The 26,489-nt window shown below is 44.0% G+C and overlaps 1 protein-coding gene and 1 non-coding gene across 2 annotated transcripts in view; one reads left to right on the forward strand and one right to left on the reverse strand.

The window, feature by feature from the left end:
• LOC126419121 (serine/arginine repetitive matrix protein 2) overlaps positions 1 to 26,489 on the forward strand; it is a 1,464,442-nt gene that overhangs the window by 440,531 nt on the left and 997,422 nt on the right. The window contains exon 2 of the mRNA XM_050086231.1: positions 20,922 to 21,006. Within this exon, the coding sequence (XP_049942188.1) occupies positions 20,923 to 21,006 (84 nt within the window). The 5' untranslated portion in view covers position 20,922. The remainder of the gene's footprint in view (positions 1 to 20,921; positions 21,007 to 26,489) is intronic.
• Trnat-ugu (transfer RNA threonine (anticodon UGU)) lies at positions 25,672 to 25,745 on the reverse strand. Its single transcript has one exon. It is a non-coding gene; the product is annotated as a tRNA-Thr (tRNA).

A 26,489-nucleotide genomic window follows, 5' to 3' on the forward strand; every position in this document is an offset into this window, starting at 1 on the left:
TGAGTCAAACAGAGATTGGATGGCGTGTACAGGTACAGCTGACCGTGCACCTTCAACGCGATACCACAGTTCATCAAGAGTAGTGACTGGCGTATTGTGACGAGCCAGTTGCTCGGACACCATTGACCAGAGGTTTTCAATTGCTGAGAGATCTGGAGAATGTACTGGCCAGGGCAGCAGTCGAAAATTTTCTGTATCCAGAAAGGCCCGTACAGGAACTGCAACATGCGGTCGTGCATTATCCTGCTGAAATGTAGGGTTTCGCAGGGATCGAATGAAGGGTAGAGCCACGGATCGTAACACATCTGAAATGTAACGTCCACTGTTCAAAGTCTCGTCAATGCGAACAAGAAGTGACAGAGACGTGTAACCAATGGCACCCCATACCATCAAGGCGGGTGATAAGCCAGTATGGCGATGACGAATACACGCTTCCAATGTGCGTTCACAGCGATGTCGCCAAACACGGATGCGTCCATCATGATGCTGTAAACAGAACCTGGATTCATCCGAAAAAATGACGTTTTGCCATACGTGCACCCAGGTTCGTCGTTGAGTACACCATCGCGAGCGCTCCTGTCTGTGATGCAGCGTCAAGGGTAACCGCAGCCATGGTCTTCGAGCTGATAGTTCGTGCTGCTGCAAACGTCGTCGAACTGTTCGTGCAGATGGTTGTTGTCTTGCAAACGTCCTCATTTGTTGACTCAGAGATCGAGACGTGACTGCATTATGCGTTACAGCCATTCGGATAAGATGCCTGTCATCTCGACTGCTGGTGATACGAGGCCGTTGGGATCCAGCACTGCGTTCCGTATTACCCTCCTGAGCGCACCGATTCCACATTCTGCTAAGAGTCATTGGATCTCGACCAACGCGAGCAGCAATGTCGCGATACGTTAAACCGCAATCGCGATAGGCTACAATCCGACCTTTATCAAAGTCGGAAACGTGATGGTACGCATTTCTCCTTCTTACACGAGGCATCGCAAGAACGTTTCACCAGGCAACGCCGGTCAACTGCTGTTTGTGTATGTGAAATCGGTTGGAAACTTTCCTCATGTCAGCACGTTGTAGTTGTCGCCACCGGCGCCAACCTTATGTGAATGCTCTGAAAAGCTAATCATTTGCATATCACAGCATCTTCTTCCTGTCGGTTAAATTTCGCTTCTGTAGCACGTCATCTTCGTGGTGTAGCAATTTTAGTAGCCAGTAGTGTGTTTACGGTGCCTCCCATTATTACCACAGGTTCCACGGAAGACCAGCTCTCCGATCGTGGCGGAGCTGGGTGCAGGTTTCGGTTTCAAGCATCCATTCGCCTGGATAACGGCGTATACGCACACTACCAACGATCTGGTGCAACAGGACACGTGATCCATCCGACCAGTCGATACGTTTCCAATGACCCACGATCAAATATTTGAGATACCGTGCCGGCTGCAGTCGTTTTAAGAGTGTCGTTGGGTCAACGTGGGAATGTGTAAGGGTGGTCTGCTGCGGAACCCCACTGAAACCGTTAGCGCCGAACGGTGTGTTCCGAAGCCACGTCACTGTAAGGACTGCACTCTGTCGTCAGATCTGCCACCGATCTGCTTTGCAGACCGCGCTAGCTTCCGACATTCACGCTCTGCGATGAAGCGTGGACTTGAAACATCTTGTTCCCTGTTCGTGGTTCTATCGTCCTTCAACCGCTTTCCATAAGATCGTTGCGGTAGTAGCACGCGAACAGTCAACCCACTTCGCCATTTCCGACTTCCTGCCCTTTGTCAAAATCGCTTATGTTAGTGTTTGTCCCTATTTTCTGTCTATACCGTCGCTACAAAGATTCCACATTAGTCTCTGCTTCACTTTTATACTTTCCTTGCCGAAAGTACACACAACTGAAACTTGTTCACTTAAGAAATGAGTATTCTATGAATATTCTCGAGGGGGGACGTTGATGAAAAACACGCGCTATTTCAAAAATGCACCAAATCCACAGTTTTGGAGACATGACAATGAAATTTTGTACCACGCTTTACATGAAAGTAACACATTTACATATAAAATCCTTTGATTGTATACATTCAACTTTTTTAACGAAATTTGAAGTTCTATTTTCCAAAAATTAATGTATGTTCCTTTTTCTCAGAAAGTATTCGATTTCTGCAAAAATTTCTCTGTTTCATCTCTTTATGTGTTGTAAGATGGTCTCATGAGGTTTTTGGAATAGGTCAGATAGGAGAATTTTCTTAATTTTTTAATTATAATTCCACAAGTACAATTTTAAATTCGTGCAAAATTCCAAGCACTTTGTCCCATATCTCAGCTTCCAATCAGAATTTCAAAACTTGCTCTTGTGAAAACGTTTATTAGGTTTACAGAAATATACTCACAAAATTTCGTAATTCTAGCATTCATAGAACCTGAGGAAAAGGTACATAGACTTCAAAAAATAAACTTTTCAGGAAACGCATTTTAAAGTTCAACCCAACTTTTTTCCTTATGTCACTTCTTAAGAAGGCACCACTTTTGTACTCTGGGTCGTCTTTCACTTCAATGCTTCTCTTCTGGTTTCTTGCTGTCTGTCTTCTTCCCTTTACCAGATCTCCAACTGACTTTTCAGCTGCAGAGACGCGCTGTAAATCTATTTTTCTCAGGATGTCTTGAGTAAAATTTCCTGTCTTGAAGCCCAATCTTTCAAATAGCTTCATCCTCACAACGTTCCCATCATTAAATACAGTAACTGAATGAAGAAAGAATCGAACACTTGTATAAATCTCCGCCAGTATCACAAGGCGAAAAATGAATTGCTTCGTCATAAACTATGCAGCTAGTTGGTTATTGTTTATAAGACATGGAACAGAGTCAAAGATGATCTATAAAACCAAATAGTATGTGTCACGGCATTCTAGATATATCACGCACACGTTTGGTTGAAAGTAATATACAGAATCGCTGTTCACTGAGCTGGTATTGGAGTGCTGCTCCAAAAGGTGGGCGTGGCAGGGAGGCCGCGTCACACTTTTAATTAATTTTCGCCGGCCGGAGTGGCCAAGCGGTTTTAGGCGCTTCAGTCTGGAACCGCGCGACCGCTACGGTTGCAGGTTCGAATCCTGCCTTGGGCATGGGTGTGTGTGATGTCATTAGTTTAGTTAGGTTTAAGTAATTCTAAGTTCTAGGGGACTGATGACCTCAGCTGTGAAGTCCCATACTCTAAAAAAAAAAAAAATAATTTTCAGGCACTTCGGATACGATTTCAAAATTGAAACTTTGGGAAGTTATTGTCCATGAGTTGTACAAACAAATAAAAAATAAATAGAAAATTGACATTTTTGGTCAATTTCATCAAGGGGGGACCCCTTAACTGAGTTCAAAAGTACGAATTAAATTTCGTTTTTTCAGCCAAGTCAAGATGAGTTAAGTTCTTTCTTTTTATTGTGGATTAGCAGTCCTGTGACTTGTCTGATGCGACGCGTCACGGCTTCCTCTTCTGTGCCGACTTCTTCATCTCCGAGTAGCATTTGTAGTCCTAAATTATTTGTTGGATGTATTTCAATCTGTGTCTTCACCTAAGCATAATTTATACTCTCTACATTTCCCGTCAGTAACATGGAACTTATTTCCTAGTGTCTTAAAACATGCGATATCATGAAGTCCCTGCTTCTCATCAGCGTTTTCCACATATTTCTTTCCCCGCCGATGCTGCAGAGAACTCCCTCATTTCAGATAAGTCCACCTAATTTTCAACATCCTTCTAAAGTACCACATTTCAAACGCTTCGATTCTCATCTTTTGCAAGATCTTCACAGTCCATGATTCACTTCCGTACAATGCTGTGCTGCAAACGTACAATCTCGGAAATTTCTTTGCTGTTGCTAACAAAGCTGTAATAACGTTGGTTTACTAAAAGTAAGTCGTGCGGTAGCGTTCTCGCTTCCCACGCCCGGGTTCCCGGGTTCGATTCCCGGCGGGGTCAGGGATTTTCTCTGCCTCGTGATGACTGGGTGTTGTGTGATGTCCTTAGGTTAGTTAGGTTTAAGTAGTTCTAAGTTCTAGGGGACTGATGACCATAGATGTTAAGTCCCATAGTGCTCAGAGCCATTTGAACCATTTGAACTAAAAGTAATTGCATATAAACGCTTGTTTTACTGGAATGTTCACGCTCCTGGTGACCCGGTCATAGAATATGAATTTATACTTAAAGCACCAAAAATGACCGTGGCTGGAATTTGAATTACCCGCCATGTTTCACAGGAGCCATTCTCATTACAGGGTGGCCAGACCTGCGCATAAAAGTAAGTAACACCCGTAATTGTGAGTGCAGAGGAAGAATTAACACCTTTTTGACACTTAGCGTAACGACGCACGCTCTAAAAACACGCAAGAAATATGCGCCGCGCCATACTCAGCATTGCAAACCTAGTGTTCCGTGATGTGTAGTCAAGAGCGGTAAGAAGTGTAAAGTCAACAGTTTTAGCATAAGGCTTTCGTAGGTCGGTGGTATAGTCAGCAATTGCCTGGCGAAAAGTTTTAGTTCGGATCCGGCATAGTACACCTTTTTCATTACTCGATTAATCTGTAGAAATCACGAAATTAATCGAACAGTTCACGTCTCTTATTAAGATAATTTCGGCCCTGAGAAAGACGCATTATGTGCCTCCTTTCCCACTTAATATCCTGTCCAAAGGCGCTCAATTAGTGCAGTCTGCGATATAGGAAGCCTATGAGCTAAGTAGTAAATCCATCATTTTCTGCCACCTCCTCTAAGGCATTTAATGTGGCATTCCAAAGGCCATCCCGGGTTCTTGGCGCGGGATGAGGCCAGTTTTCTCTCACGGTTCATTTCCTCTCCGCTCATACAATACGGCTTATGTCTGGAGCGGGAGGAGGCCATTTAATTCAGTTCTGCAAACCACACCTGCACCATCGCTGAAATGTCCTGCTAGAAACAGATTACTCCCTCAGCATACAGTTGTCGCCCTGATGGTGCCATAATATTACTCATAATATTCGTGTACTGGGCAGCATCACATGACCACGTATCCTGTGAAGCAATGCAAGTCCACGAAAACACTTGCAGCCCCAAAGTGCCACAGTCCCACGCCCACAGCAAGATGACGGTTGGGTCTGTATGGAGTCGAAACGGGCACTTTGCAGCCCGTATACTAGTACCGGAACCTCATTTGCTGAGAACTATACCGATTCGTCCAAAAATACCACGTTCCTCCAAACGATTGATGGTGTCCTCGGCAAAGGTTTACCGGTAGACTTGATTATCATCATGGAGTTCCTCCTTGACAGCCGCACATTCGCTAAGTACCCCAGCCTCCCGAAACCGGCGCCGAACCATATTTACCGTCCTGGGAAACTCTGAAGTATGTTTCAACTGTAATGGTTCAAAAGAGGATTTTGTCGTGACTTGTTGTCAAGTTTATTATCCCAGACACATGTTGATACGCTGCAGAGCCCCCATTAGTCTACTGGATTCTCCAGCATCTCAGTAATGTTTTATCCATTGTCGCACAGCGCGCTCAGGAAAGCCATACCATGCCCAGATCTCTGACGCCGTCAAATTCCCTTCCTTCACAAGAGCAATGACGTGAACAGCCTGTTGGCGATAAGAGGTGGCGCATGAATTTTGTGATTCGACTGAAAGCTTGCTGACGCAGGTATTTGACCTTTCTCGCGTATTGTCATTGGGTACATTTGCAGAACTAACTCGCCACAACAGACTGTCAATCTATTACCGTGTAATATCAGTGAAACTGTGTGAATAATTCTCACGTATTATAGCGGTGGTAGAGGTCATTCTTCACCAGAAGTGACTCGCTGAGTTCAGTTTCTTGCTCGTTATAGAAGGACGCTCACTCAGTTTTTCAGGCAACCAGTGGGAAGTCGTGGTGTATAAAATGGTCCTGACGTCAGCTGATAATGTGTGTGTAACATTCTGAAACAATATTTGTGTAGTGTGTGCGGTCGCTGTAAAAGGGAAATGAATTAACAGTGTAGCATTAGCCTTTTACATTATCAAATAACTTAGTTGTAAAACAGTATTGTACACTAGGTATGACAAAAATGTGAATTTTGTACAAGATATCCTAGTTGTCGTGTGGAACGGCAAAGCACAAAGTACGAATGTCCTGTTATACGACACAAATATGAGCAGTGTACGAGAAAAAAATCACTGCAGTCTGAAAAAGGAAACCGCAAAATCTCGAATATTCTCTTGTATTATGAGAAAGAAACGTGAAATTCCTACGAGAAATCATCGCCGACATCTGATGATGGACTTCGATTCGAAAGGAGCACCGGTGCTGGTTGAAGGTTTTTATTGAGTGGTATAACTAGGGAAAACAGCCGTGATGTTCTCAAGCTGTCAGGATACAATAACAATAGCATCGTTTGTCAACGACAAAGTTTCACTGCACGGTAAATGAAGAGGCTTCAAAAGTGACTGCAGAATTTTGAGTCGAGTCTATATTATCAGTTTTTTTACAGTCAGCGTTCTTCCGAGGTCGCCTGAGAGTTACCTCACCAAACTATGCTGAGTGTCGAAACTTCCTGGCAGATTAAAACTGTGTGCCGGACCGAGACTCGAACTCGGCACGTTCTGCCTTTCGCGGGCAAGTGCTCTACCATCTGAGCTACCCAAGCACGACTCACGCCCCGTCCTCACAACTAGACTTCTGCCAGTACCATGTCTCCTACCTTCCAAACTTTAAAGAAGGTCTCCTGTGAACCTTGCAGAACTAGCACTCCTAAAAGAAAGGATACTGCGGAGACATGGCTTAGCCACAGCCTGGGGGATGTTTCCAGAATGAGATTTTCACTCTGCAGCGGAGTGTGCGCTGATATGAAACTTCCTCCGATGGTAGAGCACTTGCCCGCAGAAGTCAAAAGGTCCCGAGTTCGAGTCTCGGTCCGGCATACAGTTTTAATCTGCCAGGAAGTTTCATAGAAGCACACACTCCGCTGCCGAGTGAAAATCTCATTCTGTACGCTGTGTGTTGCTTGTAAGTTGCTGTCCTTTGCATCAGTGAGCTGATACCTGACCTCCTCCATTACGCGTCGCAAAAGAATACACTTTTTTTTTCCTTTTAAATGACAGGCCTGGTCACAATTCACGCATGACAAGCAGATTGCGTACATCGTCAGGGCCACAGTGGCGGCCGCACGGCCCACGACGTGTCTGCTTGCCTCTGGTCACTGTGTGCTGTCTGCTGTCCCGTGTGGGCGACACCCGCAGACGGCAGCGGCGCGGAATTTGGGTCAGGGCGGCGGTGGGCGGCGGGCGGCGGGCGGCGGGCGGCGGGCGGCGGCTTCCCGCATCTGTGGGCGGCGGGCGCGCTCTCCCAGCTCTGCAGATGTGCCACCGGCGGTGAATTACCTTCTCTACGTTTATGTCTACATCAACTATTGCGAAAATCGTTTCGAAATCTGTGCTGTCTAACTGTAATGAAACCGCAAAATAAGAGAAGAATGGAAACATTGAAAATGATATTTCTATTGTGGTGTCACCGCCAGACACCACGCTTTCTAGGTGGTAGCTTTAAATCGGCCGCGGTCCATTAGTAGATGTCGGACCCGCGTGTCGCCACTGTCAGTGATCGCAGACCGAGCGCCACCACACGGCAGGTCTCGAGAGACTTACTAGCACTCGCCCCAGTTGTACGGACGACTTAGCTAGTGATGCAACACTGACGAAACCTCGTTTATTTGCAGAGAAGATAGTTAGAATAGCCTTCAGCTAAGTCAATGGCTACGACCTAGCAAGGCGCCATAGCAATTGATAGTTATCGTATGAAGGTTCAAATGGCTCTGAGCACTATGGGACTCAACTGCTGTGGTCATAAGTCCCCTAGAACTTAGAACTACTTAAACCTAACTAACCTAAGGACACCACACACATCCATGCCCGAGGCAGGATTCGAACCTGCGACCGTAGCGGTCGTGCGGTTCCAGACTGTAGCGCCTTTAACCGCTCGGCCACTCCGGCCGGCCTATCGTATGAAGCATGTCTCATCAAGAACGATGTATACAAATGATGGATTAAAGTTAAGTATTCCGGAAGCTACGTACTTTTCTTTATAGCATTCATTACGTATCCTGTTTCAGACCTCACGCCATCCTGCGTGAGTTTAAGTGCGTGCCTTTCTTGTTACCCGTCACTGTGGACTGGCTGTCTTGTCAGTCCACAACATCTATCATACACAATCAGAGTAGCTCACAGATAAAAATAAAAGCGACGGTATCGGAGCTTAGAACTGTGCATCTGACAAAAAGATCTGTCGGCTAAACAATAAAGTGAGGAAAACCAATTAACATTTTAGGTTCATTTGCGAGCTCTGCGACAAGTCCACTCTGAAGCGGTTGTATTTGAAAACAGTACTATAAATTTATTCACACAATACTACTAATTTATTTACTTTGCCAGTTGCTGAGGCCTGTGCCTGTGGATTATATTACTTTAGAAATACAGCAACTAGCTACCTGGTGTATTTCTTAAAGTAATAGTAGTAACTACGGGATCAAACATATGCCAAGTATTTCAGCTAATGTTTGTTCAAAATGGCTCTGAGAACTATGCGACTTAACTTCTGAGGTCATCAGTCGCCTGGAACTTAGAACTAATTAAACCGAACTAACCTAAAGATATCACACACATCCATGCCCGAGGCAGGATTCGAACCTGCGACCGGAGCGGTCGCTCGGCTCCAGACTGTAGCGCCTAGAACCGCACGGCCACTCCGGCCGGCAGCTAATGTTTGTTATCCATAGTTGAAGTCCTTATGCAAGGATAAGTAATTGGATTACAATTATGAAAGTTGTCATTGGTATAATATTAGTGCTCAGTTGGCTGTAGGAAGCACAAGTGCGGCTCCGTGGCGTGGCTGCCTGCTTGCTTCACACGTTTGCACCACAGTCAGCATTCTATCTGAGAGTGTTTCCTATTAAACGGTAGACACAGATGGCGCTCCGGGAGCTATGCCACTATGCTATCTGTTGCCGGACGGCGGTGAAACAATTGTCAGTGCATCTCCTATCCCCAAGCGCTTTTCATTAGGAATAATATCCATAATTATTTGGTTAAACTGGATTTGCAGTAATAAATTTTTATTGTTTTCCACAAAAACACGAAACTCTAAATAAATGTGCTAAATCGAGTCATTCACTAGTATTGCGTGAGTAAAAGTCGATTTTGATATTGAAACCTTTCGTGATGTATGTTGGTGAGTATATTAATGATTTAATGAACCCACATTAATATACTCATTGGAAATATATTGTGTAGGTGGTGTCGTGTGTCTTTAACGAAGGTTAAAAACTGCATTATTAAATAAACAGCTTTAACAATAATATGTATTAAAGGCGATCCAGGCTGAGACCGTCATCGGGTCCAAAAAAACATCTCAGCTATGCAGAATGTGATTTTCACTCTGCAGCGGAGTGTGCGCTGATACGAAACTTCCTGGCAGATTAAAACAGTGTGCCATACCGAGACTCGAACTCGGGACCTTTGCCTTTCGCGGGCAAGTGCTTTACCAACTGAGCTACCCAAGCACGACTGACACCCCGTCCTCACATCTTTACTTCTGCCAGTAAAGTCTGGAAGGTAGGAGACGAGGTACTGGCAGAAGTAAAGATGTGAGGACGGGGTGTCAGTCGTGCTTGGGTAGTTCAGTTGGTAAAGCACTTGCCCGCGAAAGGCAAAGGTCCCGAGTTCGAGTCTCGGTATGGCACACAGTTTTAATCTGCCAGGAAGTTTCGTATCTCAGCTATGCATTTATACAATTGGAACAGCAGTCATAAGTTTTAAACTGTTCCATTACAAATATTAGCTGTATTTGTGTCACTTATACGTTCAGTCAATCTCAGAGCTCGACACAAGCATCTCTAGGGCTCATTGAACACAAATGTAACACACATACAGCTAATATTTGTAATGGAACAGTCTATACCTTATGACTGTTGTTCCGTGGAAATGCATAGCTGACAATTTTTTGGACCCAATGACGGTCTGATTTTAGACCGAAATCGATCCTCTTTAATAAAAAATACTGTTACATCTCTGTATTTCATAACGCAATTTTTAATCTTGATATATCCTTGTCAATTAAAATACGGCCTTGAAGTCGCACTGGATTGCCTGTAATGACGTAGTTTAACGCCTTTATTTGTTTGCAGCGGCATGATCAGTTCCATACGTCATGTAACGAAAATGATGCACTGAGACCTACGCAGATTATCATGTGTGCTGGATCAGAGAAATGAATTAGGGACGCCATCACATTTTTAATTTTCACACATTATTGTGTGTAACCTAACATGCTACAGTTACAGCAGTTTTTATTGTGAAACTTCCTGGTAGATTAAAACTGTGTGCCGGACCGAGACTCGAACTCGGGACCTTTGCCGTTCGCGGGCAAGTGCTCTACCATCTGAGCTACCCAAGCACGACTCACTATCATACCTCGCAGCTTCAGTACTGCCAGTACCTCGTCTCCTACTTTCCAAACTTCACAGAAACTCTTCTGCGAACCTTGCAGAACTCTGATTCTGGAGTTTTTATTGCACGATCCGTAATTTATTGCAGATCTAGATTTCGAGTACACTATAACGTAGTCATCATCGGTTCAGTACCAGAAGAATCACGTAAGTTTAACTGTGTCAGAAAGTAAACATGTGACAGTTGGCAATAGATTATGTAGACTGCGAATGACAACTGTCCTCCTTGAATTGCTATAATAATAATAATAAAAGGTGGCAATTTCATTTACGCAGTGTCTTTTAAACAGATATGATGGTATCTGATACTCAAGTACTTATGCAAAGAGACGTAATGATGCTAAAATACTTTACATTCTTGCTATGTTTTAATCTTTAAAATTTAATAATTCTCTTCCTGTTAATATTTAATTAATCAACTAACGTCGTTCAGATTTCGTAACGCTGACGGCGTTAAAATTTTTCAGTCCCGGTTTTGTTTTCTTTCAATTGTTGCGAGCCAGCGATGGTGCAATGCTGTTCGCCTTCAAGTCTACACATTTATAAAAATCGGGTCCAGGAAACACTTTTGTGATCACGGTTGCGATGTAGACGGTATTCGCGTAATTGTAACTGATTAAGAGTTATCGTTTCCGAAAGATGCAGGTTCGATTAAAGCTGTGTGCACTTTTGCTCGTATAGTGAAAATATTCCTAACACGTCGCGTAACAAAAAGTAACATGCGAATCACAACCGTGGTCAAACGAAGAAAATATATGATGACATAAATGTTCTTCGCTGTTATTCAGGACAGCTTTAGATTAAACACCGCAATTTTCAGCCTTTAGAAATCACAAGACGATACATTTTGGAGATATTTGTTTTGAATAACTTGTACTTAACTTTTCTTATACAATATGGTGATTGTCCGCAAGGATTATCTCTCTCTCTCCTTTTTATAGCCTTTATACATTCACATTACATACATCGATTAAGAAACTTTTCTTTCTCTACGGACCAGTACGAGAACAAAATCCGCCCAGACAAAATGTCTTAGATAGCAGCAGTTCTCACTTAACAATCATATATAGTTTCGTAGTACAGACAATGCTAGTTTATTCGGTGCACTAGAAAGTCTTTGATTCACTGAGCACAAAAATTAAAATAATAAAATTACAGTTACGATTTAATATCGTCAATTCTTCTTTATATCATCAAAATAAGGTTTGACATCGTCGTAATATTATTTTTCATCGTTGTAGCACTATATCCTTTACATTTGAATATTCAACGGTCGCTGTGGTCCACTGGTATTCAATGAATTCCAGTTTAGTTAATTAGCTAATTGCTAACAGTGAAATAAAGTATTTCAAAATAAGTAGCCTACGCAGGTAAATGACTCCCTTAGAAAATTTACAGCGGCTGTCAATTCACGCTTAAAAAGGCTGTCTCTAATAGAGTGTACATGTTTTTTGATTCAACAATGGAAAGTTTTCGTCTGATGAGGCTTTGTGGATGGGTCACTGAATGAAAAAAGACGTACTGTGTTGGTTAGGAGGCCAGCCGTGAAGCTGTCGGTGTTCAGATGAGTCACTGTGCGGGGAGTGGAAAAAAATGGCGGTAGCGGAGGGGGCAGGGTTGGAGGGGGGGGGGGGGGAGCAATGGAGGTGCAGAGGCCGGTTCTGCGCCTCGTATGGAGCGGAGCCAGGGGACAGGGTCGTGAGTCAGCCAGACGAGCAATGGGAGAGCTGCCCAGAGAACGGGGACCGCTGCCCGCTGCCTGGAATAAACAGGCCGGGTCACACGTTACTCCGCTGTATTTGCTGAACAAATGCAATCCGAATTATATCAAGCAGAAATGACCTAGAGGTTAAAGACTGAAGCTCCATGAGTAAGGTTATCAAACGGAAAATTTCAGAAGTGATACATTAACTGATGAAAAGAAGTACATCTTTTAGAGGAAGAGCTTTTAAAAATGGATGCAAGTGTTAACATCTACATCTACAGCTACATCTACATGATTATTCTGCAATTCACATGTAAGTGCTTGGCAGAGGGTTCATCCAACAACAATCATACTATCTCTCTACCATTCCACTCCCGGGGAATTTAGTGGATTACTCCTACTACCTTTCTTGAATATTGGTGTGACCTGTGCATCTTTCCAGTCTTTGGGTACGGATCCTTCGTCGAGCGAACGATTGTATATGATTGTTAAGTATGGAATTAATGCATCAGCATACTCCGAAAGGACCCTAATTGATATATAGACTGGACCAGAAGACTTGCTTTTTTTAAGTGATTTAAGTTGCTTCACTACTCCGAGGATATTTACTTCTACGTTACTCATGTTGGCAGCTGTCCTCGATTCGAATTCTGGAATATTTACTTCGTCTTCTTTTGTGAAGGCATTTCGGAAGGCTGTGTTTAGTGACTCTGCTTTGGCAGCACTGTCTCCATTGCTATCGTGGAGAGAAAGCATTGTTGTTTCTTGCCGTTAACATACCTCACATACCACCAGAATCTCTTTGGATTTTCTGCCAGGTTTCGAGACAAAGTTTCGTTCTCGTAACTGTTATAAGCATCTCGCATTGAAGTCCGCGCTAAAGTTCGAGCTTCTGTAAAAGATCGCCAATCTTAGAGATTTTGCGTCTGTTTAAATTTGGGATGTTTGTTTCGTTGTTTCTGCAACAGTGTTCTAACCCGTTTTGTGTACAAAGGAGGATCAGCTCCGTCGTTTGTTAGTTTATTTGGTATAATTCTCTCATTTGCTGCCGATACTATTTCTTTGAGTTTAAGCCACACCTGGTCTACACTTACGTTATTAATTTGGAATGAGTTTTAGATTGTCACTCAGGAAGGCGTAAAGTGAATTTTAAAATTATTATGACATCAGGTTAGAACAACATATTATCATATCAAGTTTCAACCGGAAACCTCAGTCACAGCTGGAGCGATGATAATTGTTTTATATTTGTTTCTGACACCCGCTTTGATAACAAGTGATGAGTTTCTTGCAGCATGTAATTATAAAATAGTCCACAAGTAACGTCTTTGAAATAACCGCCAATACGAAGAAAAGTGACATGGCGCCAACATGATACAAAACCTAATGAATGCGGACGAAGCATTCAAATTAAACAAGGGTTGGAGTACAGTACCCAGTTCATTAAGGTCTCGCCAACCAACACATTCACCAGAACTGGGATACTCTGAGAGAATTTGCATTTGACAGAATATCAGTGCGAGCTCCGAGGAGCATCGAAGGGTCTAGTGGGCACCGGTAATCGACCTCGGCTATAAATAGCAGCGAGAGACTAGGAGTTGCTCCATCTCTACACCCTACATCTCCTTTCCCAAGGTGGCTTCCATCAACTCCCCCTCCCGGATGATGCCCTCTCTCCCTCCATTTATCCTTCCTATCAACTGATCCTCACCCCCCCTCCTTTCCTCCGTCCTTTCCCTGGGCTCCCTCTTCCTCCCCCCTTCCATCCTGTGTTTTCTCCCCGCCCAACCTCCCTCTATGTCCCTTCCCCCCCCCACCCCCCGAGTCCTTTTGCATTCCCCTCCTCTGCCTTCCCCACTCCCTGGCCCGTCTGCTCAGCACCCCCACCCCTCTTATGGGTCCTCATTCTCCATTGGCTTCTTTCCCCCCTCCCACCCTTCACTTTTCCTCTCCTTCCCCCCGTTTTTTATTTCTCCGTCATCTGTCCTGTTCCCCCCCCCCCCCCCCACCTCCTCTCGGCTGTGGTATGTCATATTTGTGCCAACTTTTTAGTGCCGTGTTTAAGTGAGTGTTCAGTGTTGTGCGTCTTTCCACAGTGTTGCGAACAGAAATCATGCTGTCGCTGGGTGTGCATTTTATGTCTTGCGAACAGAAACCAGATTGTCGCCGTGTTTTTTTAACTGTCTGTCTGTTATTTTTCTGCTTCTTGTGTATTTTCTTAGTATCATCAACCCTGTGTTTTATGTTTTATGTTCTAGAATTTTCTGGCATTTTACCTTTAAGTCACCGATTTTATCGCCAACTGTTATTATTTTTTATTATCTTCATATTTTTAACACAGATTCTGTAGGCTGAAGAGCGGCGTAGTAAGCTGCTGCCAGCCCGCCCCCTTCGGGGGGAATTGAAATTCAATAAAGAAAAAAAAAAAAAAAACAGGAGTTGCTCACAGTCTGGTTGGAGTTCAGGGAGCGAGTAAACATAACAGCGAACCTCGCAGTATCCGAAGACGACATTTGGGTTGGTTGCCGAAATATTGTGCTTAAATTCGAACAACACGACAAGACACACCTCTAGTGATTCACGGAATTGCAGTGCCTGTGTTTTTGCGAAGGGCAATGCAAAGTCCCTTCGGACAACGGGCGAGTTTTTTCGCGGCAACAGCTGTTAAGAAATACATGTAAAGCATCGCAATTGTGAACAACCATTAGCTTTATAATGCAATGACGATAATGAAGATTTGTACTGGTCCGGGACTCAAATCCAAATTTCTCACTTATCGCGAGCGGTCGCCTTACCATTTTTTTTTTTTTTTTCACACCTAACATTTGGTCTAATCGGTCGTTACGTGACACACGTTCAAGTTCATCGCCGAATACTTCACTCGGTACAGAGGGCAGCCAACCCTCTGACCGAACATGACCCACGGCCAGACCCATACTTCCGTATGAAGGGCTTAATTCAGTAGTGGTATAAGTCCATTTTAGTTCATTTTGAGATACAGAGTCCTAAAGTTAAATGATCGCTGAAAAATCTGCAGTTGCGGTACTAGAAATATTCAAGCATATGGCTTCTTGCTAGAGATTAACCTTTCTTTCTGTTTGTTTGGATCATTAATTTCAGAAGCATTGTAGGCAGAAAAGTGGAGGTAATGGACTTGTACCACTATTGAAATAAGCCATTTACATTTCGTCAGCCATGCGTCTAGAACTTGCACTCGTGCATCCATTATGTATATTCCCAGCCTCTGGAGACATTTTAGTTGAAATTCGCTTGCCCGCTGTCAGCGGATAATGGCTCTGAGCACTATGCGACTTAACGTCTGAGGTCATCAGTCGCCTAGAACTTAGAACTACATAAACCTAACTAACCTAAGGACATCACACACATCCATGCCCGAGGCAGGATTCGAACCTGCGACCGTAGCGGTCGCTCCGCTCCAGACTGTAGCGCCTAGAACCGCACGGCCACTCCGGCCGGTTGTCAGCGGATAAACACAATAATGCATTCCCTGTGTTGTTCCGAAGTACAAGGCGCAGTTCCTGCATGAATGTCCGAGAGAACAGCTGAGAAGATCAGAATATCATATTAAAAGACAGTTTATACATACATGGACTTAATCACTTCTTCTTTCTAGGTGCTGTTATCAGCTAATAAGGTGTTGTTCGTAATAACAATATTGACGAGCAGACAGATGATAGGTCACCACTCCTTCTCATGCTAGGGTGCGCGCATTATAACTTCGCCCGCGCTGCACAAATGGGTAGGTATAAGAAAGGACAGTCATGGTGGTAGTGGGAAATGCTCTTCTTGAAATGATGCCTCTTCCAACGTAACATGACATTGCAATGGCTGAATCGGTCTTTTCCTCCCGTTGTTGCATAACTGTTTAAATAATGCTTCACAGCCTCGTATTTCAAATGGAACGATGAGTTCTATGAACGGACGGATGGTGTCGCTATGGGGAGCCCGTTAAGCCCAGTTATAGCCAAATTCTTTAAGGAAAAATTCGACGAGCAGGCATCCGAAACTGAGAACAAGAAACTGAATATTTGGTTCCGGTACGTGGATGATATGGTTCTTTAGTGGCGGCATGGAAGGGAAGAACTGGGTCGTTTTCACAAACGTCTAACGGGATCAGTCCGATGATTCAGTTTACTGTAGAGAAGGAAGATGGTAGCTTGGGCCACACAATTTACCGAAATCGCACGCACACAGACGGTTACCTCCACCGGGATTCGAACCACCACCCACAATAAATGCCAGGCGTCATAAACACTTTGGCGGACGAAGCATGGAAAATCTGCGAACCAGAGCTGCTTGACGCAGAATTAAAACATCTCACCAATCCACTGCAAAAGAAGAGTTGTTCATTCGCTGAAGTAAGAAGAGAGTTAATACCACCGCTCAGAAATCATAGCGATACTCAACCGCCGGTAAAATCGAAAATTTTCCTGCCTTTCATTAGAGACGTCACTGACAGAATAGGAAAAATCTTGAATAAGTGAACGTTACGGTAAGCTACAAAAGATACAAGATCACCTAAAATCGGCCAAGGATGCTCGCTAACTGCTGGAAGAAGCAAGCATTTATAGGATTCTGTTTAGTTGTGGGTATGTGTACGTAGGTACTACAGAAAGGACGGTCAAAAAACGACTAGAAGAGCTACAAATAACCTTATCGGTCGGGCAATCACAGCTGAAGAACTTGTACGTAATGTAAAGGACAATGAAAAACTTTAAAATCAGAGATGGTAAAATAGTCTATGTTAAACTCAGTGAAAATTCAAATCCTTAATAGCTGTTTGTTGTGTTTTTCCCTGTATGACACAATAACAGGTGTTGCGGATTTGGACTTTCACCCTGTTTAATATTTAGATTCTTTTTCCATTTCTGATTTTAAATTGTTTGATTGTTCTTTACATTATGGACCAGAAGACCACAAGGGCAATTGCATAAGAGGGGAGAATGGCAGATCAGCTGATGCACAACAGGTTTTGCAGCCAGGAGACCACAATATTCATTTGGTAGGAGTACTGGCAGCCACAAGCGGATACCGTGAAAGGCTAGCGGACACCACAGAGGCCATAGAGATTGTAAAACACCACAGGAATTTCAGTAGGAAGGAAGAGGGAGTGAAACTGAATGACATCTGTATTCTGGTGCAGGTGCCAGTCTTCCACCGTGAGGTAACAGCAACAGCGGAAGACGGCAATCGATAACGGCCAATTGCGTTCGCTTATGGAAAACGTACGATGAACATCAACAAAAGCAAAACGAGGATAATGGAATGTAGTCAAATTAAAACGGGTGATGCTGCGGGAATTAGATTAGGAAATGAGAGGCTTAAATTTGTAAATGAGTTTTGCTATTTGGGAAGCAAAATAACTGATGATGGTCGAAGTAGAGAGGATATAAAATGTAGACTGGCAATGACAAGGAAAGCGTTTCTGAAGAAGAGAAATTTGTTAACATCGAGTATAGTTTTAAGTGTCAAGAAGTCGTCTCTGAAAGTATTTGTATGGAAGTGAAACGTGGACGATAAATAGTTTAGACAAGAAGAGAACAGAAGCTTTCGAAATGTGGTGCTACAGAAGAATGCTGAAGATTAGATGGGTAGATCACATAACTAATGAGGAAGTATTGAATAGAATTGAAGAGAAGGAAAATTTGTGGCACAACTTGAGTAGAAGAAGGGATCGGTTGGTAGGACATATTCTGAGGCATCAAGAGATCACCAATTTAGTACTGGAGGGCAGCGTGGAGGGTAAGAATCGTAGAGAGAGACCAAGAGATGAATACACTAAGCAGATTCAGAAGGATGTACGCTGCAGTAGGTACTGGGAGATGAAGAAGCTTGCACAGGATAGAGTAGCATGGAGCGCTGCATCAAACCAGTTTCTGGACTGAAGACCACAACAACAACATGGAAAACATGTGACGTCACGCCACTGCGCGGAAGCCAAATCATACTGAAGTCAGTAACGAGCCAGGGTTTGAATCGGACAGTCAAAGAAGCTAGGATCCCCTTGAAAATGTTCTCCGCAGATTGGGACGAAACGTTGGGTTTTCAGGTGAAATCCATTCGACCATGGCATAAAAGCCCGGATCAGTTTGCGAATTATAACATGACATTATACGCAGTCTTTGGTTACTGCACCTACAATCAGAACACAGAAGCACAGAATACTGGTGCAGTATGGCAACCCTGTGAGACGTAGTTTGTGCTCTGCTCTTCTCCCCGTGCTGGTTGAAGTTGTCTTTTGTGTCCGCTCGCGGACCATTGCCACGTTATAGTGTCCGCAATGCAGATGAATTCATCGCATTTGCGCGAAACTGTTGCAGCTTGTGGCGAAATAAATAAAATAAATAAATTTATTGATTTTTTTGAAAAGAGAAAAAATTATGGATATGGAACTTTAACTTTAGAACTTTTGAAAGGCTCTTTTTTATGGACTGTATTTACCGGCTTGAACGCGGACAAATTCAGTGCTGCGTGAAATTTGCCTGTAAAATAATTTACAATTCCGATTAATTACATTTTTGAATTCTATGTCATTGTTGATTTAATCAGAGTTCTCACCTTACACGTAGAATTAGTCCTTCTGGGCCGGCCGAGGTGGCCGAGCGCTACAGTCTGGAACCGCGCGACCGGTACGGTCGCAGGTTCGAATCCCGCCCCGCGCTTGGATGTGTGTGACATCCGTAGGTTAGTTGGGTTTAAGTAGTTCTAGGTTCCAGGGGACAGATGACCTCAGAAGTTAAGTCCCGTAGTGCTCAGAGCCATTTGAACCATTTTTTTAGTCCTTCTGCCAAAATATTAATTCATTAGTCGCCATCGATGTTCTTCTCTTTGTTGACCGTGTGTATCTTCCTAAGTCTGCATCGGTTTACTTCACAAAGACGGTGGAAACGAAGGAATACAATGCTACGTCGCTTTAAATAATTCTCGTAAAACTTAGATACTTCTCACTATTTTTTATCCACAAGACAATAACACTTGTTCTCAGAATGAGATTTTCACTCTGCAGTGGACTGTGCGCTGACATGAAACTTCCCGGCAGATTAAAACTGTGTGCCGGACCGAGACTCGAACTCGGGACCTTTGCCTTTCGCGGGCAAGTGTTCTACCAACTGAGCTACCCAAGCACGACTCACGCCCCGTCCTCACAGCTTTGCTTCTGCCAGTACCTCGTCTCCTACCTTCCAAACTTGACAGAAGCTCTCCTGCGAACCTTGCAGAACTAGCACTCCTGAAAGAAAGGATATTGCGGAGACATGGCTTAGCCACAGCCTGGGGGATGTTTCCAGAATGAGATTTTCACTCTGCAGCGGAATGTGCGTTGATATGAAACTTCCTGGCAGATTAAAACTGTGTGCCGGATCGAAACTCGAACTCGGGACGTTTGCCTTTCGCGGGTAAGTGCTCTACCAACTGAGCTACCCAAGCACGACTCACGCCCCGTCCCCACAGCTTTACTTCTGCCAGTACCTCGTCTCCTACCTTCCAAGCCATGTCTCCGCCATATCCTTTCTTTCAGGAGTGCTAGTTCTGCAAGGTTCACAGGGGAGCTTCTGTAAAGTTTGGAAGGTAGGAGACGAGGTACTGGCAGAAGTAAAGCTGTGAGGACGGGGCGTGAGTCGTGCTTGGTAGAGCACTTGTCCCCGAAAGGCAAAGGTCCCGATTTCGAGTCTCGGTACGGCACACACTTTTAATCTGCGAGGAAGTTTCAAGGCTTGCTCTGCTCGTCGCACAAACCATAAATACTAAGAAGATGGATGCCTTTCCGCACACCAAAAATTACGTCCATCCCCTAGGTAACAATCGAAAGTATATCTTAACTCTTTCTTGGAATATGAAACAAAAGAGAATCCTATATGAACATTACAGAGATTATATTCTGCATCCCTCTCAATTTAATCTTTGGTGCAGCCTTTAAGGCAGGGCTTCCCAACGTGTGGCCCACGGACCCCTAGGGGGTCCGCGGCCACCTTTCACCAAATCGTGTAAAATAAGGAATAAAATTATTTAATAAAAATGATCAATTTCATCACTTTTTTTCGTGTGAAAAACATGTGTACTTTTACTTCAGGTCGTATTCCCAAGGTGCCTTTGCGGTTCCTAAGTGAGAACGCATACACAGTTTATTGCCGGAGAATGCGGCTTCTCTCATCGACTGTTTCTCAACAATACCGGGGCCGTTTGTGCGCCGGCTCACGGCGCTAGATGCTCTGAAACCTTTTACGCACAGCTCTCGCTGGTACGTATGCGGCCCCAGGCATCATTAAATGTTAAACTTGCTTTGTCAGTGCACTACCTATTTCATAAGTCGATTTTTGACCTTCAAGTTGTTTTCATTCATCTGTAAACCAAAGACTATTGATACTTCGGGGAGAGGGGGGGGGGGGGGGGGGAGGGTCATTGGGAACATGGCTTTCGCTCTGAAATTTAAAGTTACTGTGCTTTTGACTGACAAGGGGTCCGCCATGGATTTTCGACTGAAGAAGGGGTCCGCCAACTGAAAAGGTTGGGAATCCCTGCTTTAAGGTATTGTATGTCTCTGAGTCGGAATGTGTCATTACAAGGTACACCATCTGACGAGCAGGGATCTCGAGTGGCATCGACAAGAGTGGGCTGTTCCAGGCCATGAGAAACACCAGTAAATATGTTTGTTTATTGTTATTTTTTATTTTTTACTGTGTACTGAGACGTGTGTTTGTGGTCGGTGTTGCAGGATGGCAGAGGAGGAGGCGCCGCCCCGGGTGGTGTCCGTCCGGAGATACGAAGTGGGCGCGCCCGCCAACGCCACCACAGACCTGGTGAGTCAGCGCTCCATGCGGCACAGTTCGCGGACCATAAGAAGGAAACTCCGCGTAGGGTTTGCCACGTCCAAGAATAGAAAATCCGGGCTCGACGTTGTATTTAGCTGGTCATTTTGCGCTAAAAGCAGAGACACAAACAATTAGGTATTCTCAGTCGTTTATTAAGCGGGGAGGGGGGGGGGGGGGGGGGGGGTAGGACGTCAAACGGGCCCACTTGGAGCAGGAGAGTCACCACAGGACATTTTAATTTCTACTGTCCATACTTTTACAAATAAATTCATGAAATTTTGTCAGCATGACCAGGAAGGATTGAGGACTCACACTCATTGCAGTGGAAGTTCAAAAACGTAGCAAAATACCTTTTTTTACATGTGGAATTTCATCATTTTTTTCACTTATTACTGGGTGCATTTGTTGCTATTGGTACACTTTTCTCCCTAAGTAAGAGAGATTCTTCGATGAATTTTTCATAGCAGACAAACAGTAGTTACAGGTGTATGAAACTCTAGACTTTTCCAAATCTATTAAAAAACTGTGGAAAAAATTGAGATAATTAAGTATAAAACTTGAGTTTTTTCTAATCATGAAGTTTAAAATGTAACAGTTCATTCATTTTTTCATAAATTAAATAACTTCTAGAGTTTCATACACCTGTAACTATGGTTTGTATGCTGTACAAAAGTCATGGAAGAATCTCTCTTACTTCGGAAGAAAAGTATACCTATAGCAACAAATGCAGCCAGTAGTAAGTGAAAAAATGATGAAATTTCACATGTAAAAAAAATGTGTTTTGTTACGTTTTTGAGCTTCCACTTCTGTGAGTATGAATCCTGAATCCTTCTTGGTCATGCTGACAAAGTTATATGAATTTATTTATAAAAGTATAGACAGTGGAAATTAAAATGTCCTGTAGTGTCTCTCCTGCTCCAAGTCGGCCCGTTTGATGTCCTACCCCCCTCAAGAGTCAGTTACAGTACATGTTTTTGCGAAATTACCGTTAAATGCGCTTAAACGAAAAAACAGTCAGTAAACAGACTTTTAACTTGGCAATTACGACAACAAATAGGAGTTCAGTCTTTCTAATTGTTCAGTTTTCTTCCTACTTGAGACAATATTCGGTCAAAGTAAATATTGAACAAAATACACAGTTGTCATTCCTTCTGATTCTGTAAACAAAAAGGTATTCAATAACTTGTGTCACTTCAACCATAACAATAAAGAAAGAACAATAATCTGTATTTATGTATTAACACACTACTGGCCATTTAAATTGGCTACACCAAGAAGATTTTGGCTATTTACAATTTGTACAGAAACCAGATGGCAGTTATAAGAGTCGAGGGACATGAAAGGGAAGCAGTGGTTGGGAAAGGAGTGAGACAGGGTTGTAGCCTCTCCCCGATGTTATTCAATCTGTATATTGAGTAAGCAGTAAAGGAAACAAAAGAAAAATTCGGAGTAGGTATTAAAATTCATGGAGAAGAAGTAAAAACTTTGAGGTTCGTTGATGACATTGTAATTCTGTCAGAGACAGCAAAGGACTTGGAAGAGCAGTTGAACGGAATGGACAGTGTCTTGAAAGGAGGATATAAGGTGAACATCAACAAAAGCAAAACGAGGATAATGGAATGTAGTCAAATTAAATCGGGTGATGCTGAGGGAATTAGACTAGGAAATGAGACACTTAAAGCAGTAAAGGAGTTTTGCTATTTAGGGAGTAAAATAACTGATGATGGTCGAAGTAGAGAGGATATAAAATGTAGACTGGCAATGGCAAGGAAATCGTTTCTGAAGAAGAGAAATTTGTTAACGTCGAGTATAGATTTAAGTGTCAGGAAGTCGTTTCTGAAAGTATTTGTATGGAGTGTAGCCATGTATGGAAGTGAAACATGGACGATAACTAGTTTGGACAAGGAGAGAATAGAAGCTTTCGAAATGTGGTGCTACAGAAGAATGCCGAAGATAAGGTGGGCAGATCACGTAACTAATGAGGACGTATTGAATAGGATTGGGGAGAAGAGACGTTTGTGGCACAACTTGACTAGAAAAAGGGATCGGTTGGTAGGACATGTTCTGAGGCATCAAAGGATCACAAATTTAGCATTGGAGGGCAGCGTGGAGGGTAAAAATCGTAGAGGGAGACCAAGAGATGAATACACTAAGCAGATTCAGAAGGATGTAGGTTGCAGTAGGTACTGGGAGATGAAGAAGCTTGCACAGGATAGAGTAGCATGGAGAGCTGCATCAAACCAGTCTCAGGACTGAAGACCACAACAACAACAACACCAAGAAGAAATGCAGATGATAAACGAGCATTCATTGGACAAATATATTATACTAGAACTGACATGTGATTACATTTTCGCGCAATTTGGGTGCATAGATCCTGAGAAATCAGTACCTAGAACCACCACCTCTGGCCGTAATAACGGCATTGATACGCCTGGGCATTGAGTCAAACAGACCTTGGATGGCATGTACAGGTACAGCTGCCCATGCAGCTGCAACACGATACCACAGTACATCAAGAGTAGTGACTGGCCTATTGTGACGAGCCAGTTGCTCGGCCACCATTGACTAGACGTTTTCAATTGGTGAGAGATCTGTTGAATGTGCTGGCCAGGGCAGCAGTCGAACATTTTCTGTATCCAGAAAGGTCCGTACAGGACCTGCAACATGCGGTCGTGCATTATCCTGCTGGATGTAGGATTTCGCAGGGATCGAATGAAGGGTACAGCCACGGGTCGTAACACATCTGAAATGTAACGTCCACTGTTCAAAGTGCATCAACGCGAACAAGAGGTGACCGAGACGTGTAACCAATGGCACCCCATACCATCACTCCGGGTGATACGCCAGTATGGCGATGACGAATACACGCTTACAACGTGCGTTCAGCGCGATGTCGCCAAACACGGATGCGACCATCATGATGCTGTAAACAGAACCTGGATTCATCCGAAAAAATGACGTTTTACCATTCGTGCACCCAGGTTCGTCATTGAGTACACCATCACAGGCGCTGCTGTCTGTGATGCAGCGTCAAGGGTAACCGCAGCCGTGGTCACCGAGCTGATAGTCCATGCTGTTGCAAACGTCGTCGAACTGTTCGTGCTGATGGTTGTTGTCTTGCAAAGGTCCCCATCTGTTGACTCAGGGATCGAGACGTGGCTGCACGATCCGTTACAGCCATGCGGATAAGATGCCTGTCATCTCGACTGCTAGTGATACGAGGCCGTTGGGGTCCACACGGCATTCTGTATTACCCTTCTGAACCCACCGATGCCATATTCTGCTAACAGTCATTGGATCTCGACCAACGGGAGCAGCAATGTCGCGATACCATAAACCGCAATCGCGATAGGCTACAATCCGACCTTTATCGAAGTCGGAAACGTGATGGTACGCATTTCTCCTCCTTACACGAGGGATCACAACGACGTTTCATCAGGCAACGCCGGTCAACTGCTGTTTGTTTATCAGAAATTGTTGGAAACTGTCCTCATGTCAGCACGTTGTCGGTGTCGCCACCGGCGCCAACCTTATGTGAATGCTCTGAAAAGCTAATCATTTGCGTATCACAGCATCTTCTTCCTGTAGGTTAAATTTCGCGTTTGTAGCACGTCATCTTCGTGGTGAAGCAATTTTAATGGCCAGTAGTGTATTTCTCATTTGAACCCATTTATTCAAGAACGTTACCTTTCTTGCAAATCATTTCGTGGAACTGTTGACAGGATAATTTTCAATTACACAACAGCAACATCGTCTTTGTGATTGTGTCGGTTTGCAATTTATTGCGCTTTTTTCTTCATTGGGCATTTATGAAAGAGAACACCTTTTCGATGTAAGGGTAATGATCTGGATCGGCAAACTAGTCTTCTGCTAATTTCAATGATTCCGAATAAAATTCGATTATGCTGTGTTATCAACTACGATGTGCACTCCACACATGCCAGAAGCTTTTTAAAAGTAGAATCGCCTTTCCTGCTACATAAATTTCACTAAACTGTGGTTTAGTCCCCCTTAAACATCCCAGCAACCACCACTAAACTGTGACACTGATCAAATAATTTAATTTCGTGCAATTTTATAATTTGCTTTCATACAAGTTTACATTTTTCTAGACATTTCTATAGTTTCTCCTGCTTGTTTCTTGGTTCGGAACATCAGGTAATACCATCCGCTTAAAGTGCTTTAATTCGGTGCTAAATTCACATGTCCAGAATACTAAGTGCCAACGGCCTTGCCGCAGTGGTAATACAGGATCCCGTCAAATCACGCAAGTTAAGCGCTGTCGGACTGGTCTAGCACTTGGATGGGTGACCGTCCTGTCTGTCGACCGCTGTTGGCAAGCGGGCTCCACTCAGCCCTTGTGAGGCAACCTGAGGAGCTACTTGACTGAGAAGTAGCGGTTCCAGTCTCGTAGACTGACATACGGCCAGGAGAGCGGTGTGCTGACCACATGCCCCTCCGTATCCACACCCAGTGACGCCTGTGGCCTGAGGATGACACGGCGGCCGGTTGGTACCCTTGGGTCTCTGCGGCCTGTTCCTGCGGAGAGAATACTAAGCAGTCTTTGGCTATTATGTGTGTAATTAATTGGAGCCCTCAGCTGCCGACAGGTGTTGTTGATATACCATGATGGGGACAGCTGAAAATGTGTGCCCCGACCGGGACTCGAACCCGGGATCTCCTGCTTACATGGCAGACACTCTGACCGTCTGAGCCACCGAGGACACAGATGAATACCACGACTGCAGGGACTTATTCCTTGCAGTCTTCCCGTGAGACTCTCATTCCCAACTGTCCACAATCACGGGAAGTGTGCAAGGGATAAGTCCCTGCAGTCGTGTTATTCTTCTGTTTCCTCGGTGGCTGAGATGGTCAGAGTGTCTGCCATGTAAGCAGGAGATACCGGGTTCGAGTCCCCGTCGGGGCACACATTTACAGCTGTCCCCATCGAGGTATATCAACAATACCTGTCGGCAGCTGAGGGTTTCAATTAATTATCATTTATTCTAGAGAAGCTGCACGGTCATCAATGGTATCTGTTCTTTCGAGGACACTAACTAGCCTCGTATATTATTATGTATGTATTGTTTATGTTCACTGTAAATCTTCTGATTATGAAAATTGGAAATTTGTGGTAAGGACTATGATACCAAACTGCTGAGGTCATCGGTCCCTGGGCTTACGCACTACTTAATCTAACTTAAACTAACTTACGCTAAGGACAACACACACACCCATGCCCGAGGGAGGACTGGAAACTCCGACGCGGGGAGCCGCACGAACCGTGACAAGACACCCTTAGACCGCGCGGCTCTGATTATGAGGTATCTCTGATAATCGTTTTAAAATTACGAGGACTTTGCTTGGTTATTCACGTCATTGACTTGGGAGAAGCCTTCGTTGTGCATTGTCTGCTTCGTCGTTGAAAGGACTAACAAAACCTGGAGAGGCCGGACTTTTATATATTC

Source organism: Schistocerca serialis, chromosome 1 (genome assembly GCF_023864345.2).
Source record: "Schistocerca serialis cubense isolate TAMUIC-IGC-003099 chromosome 1, iqSchSeri2.2, whole genome shotgun sequence".
Lineage (NCBI taxonomy): Eukaryota > Metazoa > Arthropoda > Insecta > Orthoptera > Acrididae > Schistocerca > Schistocerca serialis.